Raw genomic sequence first — 4552 nt, forward strand, 5'->3', positions numbered from 1 at the left:
TAATGATTTTTTGTAGAAGATATGCCAATTTGAAATTGCACCGCAAATTTAACATTTAACACTGCACGTGGTGTCTGCTTGCAACAGCTTACCTTAACAGCTGTTATTTTAACATTAAACTGTTAAGTTAACATTTTAGGTATACAATATCGCGATTTGATCATTTCTCTACATGGTAACATTAAAAAAACGGAAAATTGAATACTTGCGAAAAATGAGTTTTGGCCACGAAAACGGGTCAAATTCAACATAGTGGAGCGGCCGCGGTATTCACTCAACAAAAGCAAAAACAAGGAGAAAAAAAAAACAATAACCAAACAAAAATCGCCGCAACGAACAAAACGCAAAAAGCAAAGAGAAAACTTTATACTTTTCGAACAAAAACATTATAAAATTAACGCTATGTAAAAACGGCAAAAAGCTAAACAAATTGGACAACTGGTGGCACAGTGGTTGTCATCAACGTTGCACCAGCCGAGAAACACAATACGAAAAAAAATAAAGGGCAGCATAATGACAACAACAACAACGACAACAATTAACGGCAGCAATGCGGTGCAACAACGTCGCCAGCTGCTGCGCAATGTGGAAAGCTTGCGCGGTCGTGTGCGTCAAGTGCTAAAATGTGTTATTAATTTACACATTGAATTTTTGGTAATTGAACAAAAAAATACATACGCTCATATATCGAAAAGCTTACAGCAGAAAAAAGAGAGGCAGCGCACAAAAGTCATTTGACATCAAATTGTAATTCGTGTCGCATGTCGAGTGCATAATTCATGAAGACAAAAAATGTACTGAGAGTGCGAGAGAGCGGAAGGGAAAGAGACAGAGCTATGGTGGGTAAGGGTGTGTGAGAGGGTGAGGGATAGTACAAACGACAGCATTGAATAACGAACGAATAACGGCATTTGTTGTTGAAAGCTCTCGACAGCTGATATGACAAACCGGTAGACAGCAATTTGAATTTGACAATTCAACTCTTCAGCTCTTCTATTATTTGTATTTGTTTTGTTTGTGTGATCGCCTTATCAGTTCTCAGGCTTTCATTATACCCTGGTGTGCATCTATGGGGCAGAGATAAAGACGTGAGAGATACCTCAGACAGTAAGCGATGCATATGTGGGTATATTCTTTGATTAGCTGGAATGTGCAGACTTCCGCATTAATCAAAATATTATTTGAAAAGTCAATTCTTAGAAGTGTCGGTATAGATAATCTCGATATTAACACATTCCTGTAAGGGAGGCGGTATTTTTCCACAATATAGATACCAATTTTCTTCATTTTGATTGTCATTTCCTTTCTTTGCACTTGAAATTTGAACCTTTAGAATCTATTTCTAAGGTTATAGATTATAGATCATGATTTTCATGATTAAATTTTCTATTAGTAGGATTATTTCATAATGATCCTTAACGAAACCCAATTTTTGTTTTGTAGATTGTGATTTTCGTGATCTAATTTACTAATAGTAATCTTAAGAATCAATCTATAACGATTCTTCAACAAAACAACTCAATTAATATTCCTAATTATTTCTTAATATAGTTTGAAATGCATTTTGAGATTAATTTCGTTATTAACCAGAACATTTTTCTATTCAACTCTTGAAAATAATTGAAAAAATTTTCTTATTGAAATAAAAACAATTTTAAAAATCTCAAACTTTGTGGCTTTTGACCTGTTAATTGATAAAAAAAAAAATACCTTATAGATGAACTACATTAAACAATTAATAGATTTCATTATATTTTCTCTTATCCGTCACATTTTGTAACTGTTTCAGTTGTGACCTTTAACATCTAAAATTTTAATTTCAAGTTTTAATCAGATGTTTAGCAAACTAAATTGAAATAGTAATCTTAGATCGGATTTATTAAAATAAGGTTTTGAAATCAGGTATATAATTTCACAACAACCTCAACATTGAACCGCATGTGACATTCTACAGCATATCTCTTAGTTGCGCTATCAGTTCTTTTGTTTTTTACGCTTGACTCTCTCTGTGTTATCGTTCCTTGGGCCTTTCATTTGCAGTTATCAGCGCTCTGCCTGCTTGCTGCTTATCACTAGAATGTCACAAATGCAACAGCACTTGTTGCACTACCCCGCTTTTAACCCTCCTCCTCCGCACTCTCACTTACTACGATTATTATTATATACGGCATTTTACAGTCTTTGCATGACTGTTAACAGTTGCGACACAGATTTCGAACAAGTTAATGCAATTATAGCGTGTTATTGGGGCCGACATTTTACTTGGACAATATAGAGCAAGTTGAGTGCGACACAGGTGTTTTGTCTATGATTAAAAATCCCAAACTAATGGCATGAGTTAAGAGACTGACTTGACCCACTGTAGTAGAATCGGTTAACATGCATTGTGACATGAGCTTAGCTTGCGAGGTTCACAGCATTTGCTAATTGAGTGCTAATTGGACAGCCAAAGAGGCAAACGGGGCAGAAAGATATTTAGTTCTAGGCATATTTTTGTGTCTGAAATCGGAGACGCTAACGACGAATGCACATTGTGCTAACATTGTAATAGACCACAGTGGGAATGACAGTTAACAAGGTTTAGGCCCGGACGTAACGCTGACGCAGTCATTTGATACCTCTGCAGCTTAACAAATCGAGCAAAATAAGCGATTTTTGCAACTAATTTAATTTGAAATTTAAACCAAACAAAACAAATAAAATAAAATCACAACAGGTGCTCGAATCAAATGTGGCCGTGCTGCTTGACGAGGTGCGTTCCCTCAACGATGACTTTGCGGAAGTGGAGCGATTGGATCGATTAATCGATACACTGCGTGATTATAACGGTCCCACCATTTGCCATGAGTGGCCATATCCTTTGATCTTCAAGGGCACCGTCGACAAGGCACAAATACTCAACGAAGAACTCGAGCTTGAACTGGATCTGGATCTGAAACTGGAACTGGAGGTGGAAGTGGCCAAGCAGCTGCAGCTGAGTGCGAGCGAGATGACTAGTCGACGTAGGCCACGAACAAAGCTCTTGCGGTTTACAGGAACTAGAAAAGCCAATGGAACTGGCAAAAGCTGACTTCTAGTATTAAATCACTTGTATGTGTGTGTGCGTGCGTGTGTGTGTGTGTGTTAAATGAATGTGCTTACCTCAAATTCATACATATTTGATGTGTTGCTGCCAGTTGATTGTGGTACACAAAAACAACAACAACACTAACAACGAAAAAATACCAAAAAATATACTTAAGTATATAAATGTCAAGTTGACTTGTTAGCGGTTTTTTGTTTCTGGGCGTTTAATTTACTGCGGTCAATGGGGGCCGCAATTGCTTTTGAAATATTGATATATTTAGCTGCCGTATCCGCTGTGCACACTCTTCCCCTCCCTCTCCGCCCATCAACCGCAGGCGTCGCATTTTGCGATTTTTGCGGTGATGAATTTGACACGCAATTGTGCTAGAGATTGAGCTGCGAGTGGCCACCGCGCTCCCCCTCCCACCTCGCCACAACAGACGCAACAAGTTACCGCATCTAATTAAAATGCCCTCATACGCAGATCCTTTGTAATGGAGCAACAAAAACAACAACAACAGCAGCTACTTCAGCAGTCAAGTGAATGGCAAAAGTGAAAACATCAAGTGTTGTCGCCGTGTTCTTTGGCTACTGATTAATTATGAATAAGGGCAGCAACAACAAATGTTGCGCGTGTGTGCGAATGTTGCCATTTGCTATGAATTATTCATAAAGGTATTATCAGCTTTTTACAGCGCGTTGCCAGACTGATTAAATTGCTCATCGTCCAGGCGTCGCTGGAGCAGCAGCACCAAAAGAGCTAATGATTATATGTACGCACACATACACAATAGCGCCCTCCCTCTTGGGTATGTGTGTGTGTGTTGTTTGCTGGTAATTTTTCTGGTCTTTGCTGTGCACGCAATTTATCAACCCGTTGCGTTGTATGTATGAGTGGGTGTGGGTGTGTGTGGTCAGGGACAATTGCAGCAGCGTGCTATAATTATTAAAAATAAACAACAACAACTACAACAATTGAGATAATGAGCGAGAAGCGAAAGTGAAAATGTCGCCAAGGTTGACAGACGCTGACAAAGAGCACGGTCAGTAGCTAAAGAGCGCGAAAGAGATAGAGTGAGAGATGGGGAGAGAAGAAGCTTGAGCCGAGCTATAGCTTTTTTTTATCTAGAACAACAGCGACAACAATTCAACGGTCGAGCTTTCCAACCACGTAAAAGACTGCAAAATTAATGGCCCAAAAGGATGTCAACAACAACACCAACAACAACAACAACAGCTGCAGCAGCAACAAGCTGCAAACAGCGCAGCTTTGGTTAACCTCAGCGGGATGCAAAAGGTCGAGTCGAGTCGAGCCTATCAATGACAATGGCATGAAATAAACGCAGAATGCAAAACGGACAACAATTGCAAACTTTATGCAACTTTTCTGTGTGCGAAACTTTAAGCTTGAAATTGTTGCCGCTTGCTCCAAGAAACAGTAAATAATGTTGGCCAGGCAAACTAAAGGGAGCAACTAGTTTAAGGA

The 4552-nt window shown here is 38.9% G+C and overlaps 1 protein-coding gene across 1 annotated transcript; it reads left to right on the forward strand.

Moving 5' to 3' along the window:
- The first annotated feature begins 291 nt into the window (after positions 1-291).
- LOC132789993 (uncharacterized) lies at positions 292-3261 on the forward strand. Its single transcript, XM_060798376.1, has 2 exons — positions 292-654; positions 2717-3261. Exons 1-2 carry the CDS (start codon positions 514-516, stop codon positions 3068-3070), a joined length of 495 nt encoding a protein of 164 aa, XP_060654359.1. The 5' UTR covers positions 292-513; the 3' UTR covers positions 3071-3261.
- Positions 3262-4552: the final 1291 nt, after the last annotated feature.

The sequence above is a fragment of the Drosophila nasuta genome, chromosome 3 (genome assembly GCF_023558535.2).
Source record: "Drosophila nasuta strain 15112-1781.00 chromosome 3, ASM2355853v1, whole genome shotgun sequence".
Lineage (NCBI taxonomy): Eukaryota > Metazoa > Arthropoda > Insecta > Diptera > Drosophilidae > Drosophila > Drosophila nasuta.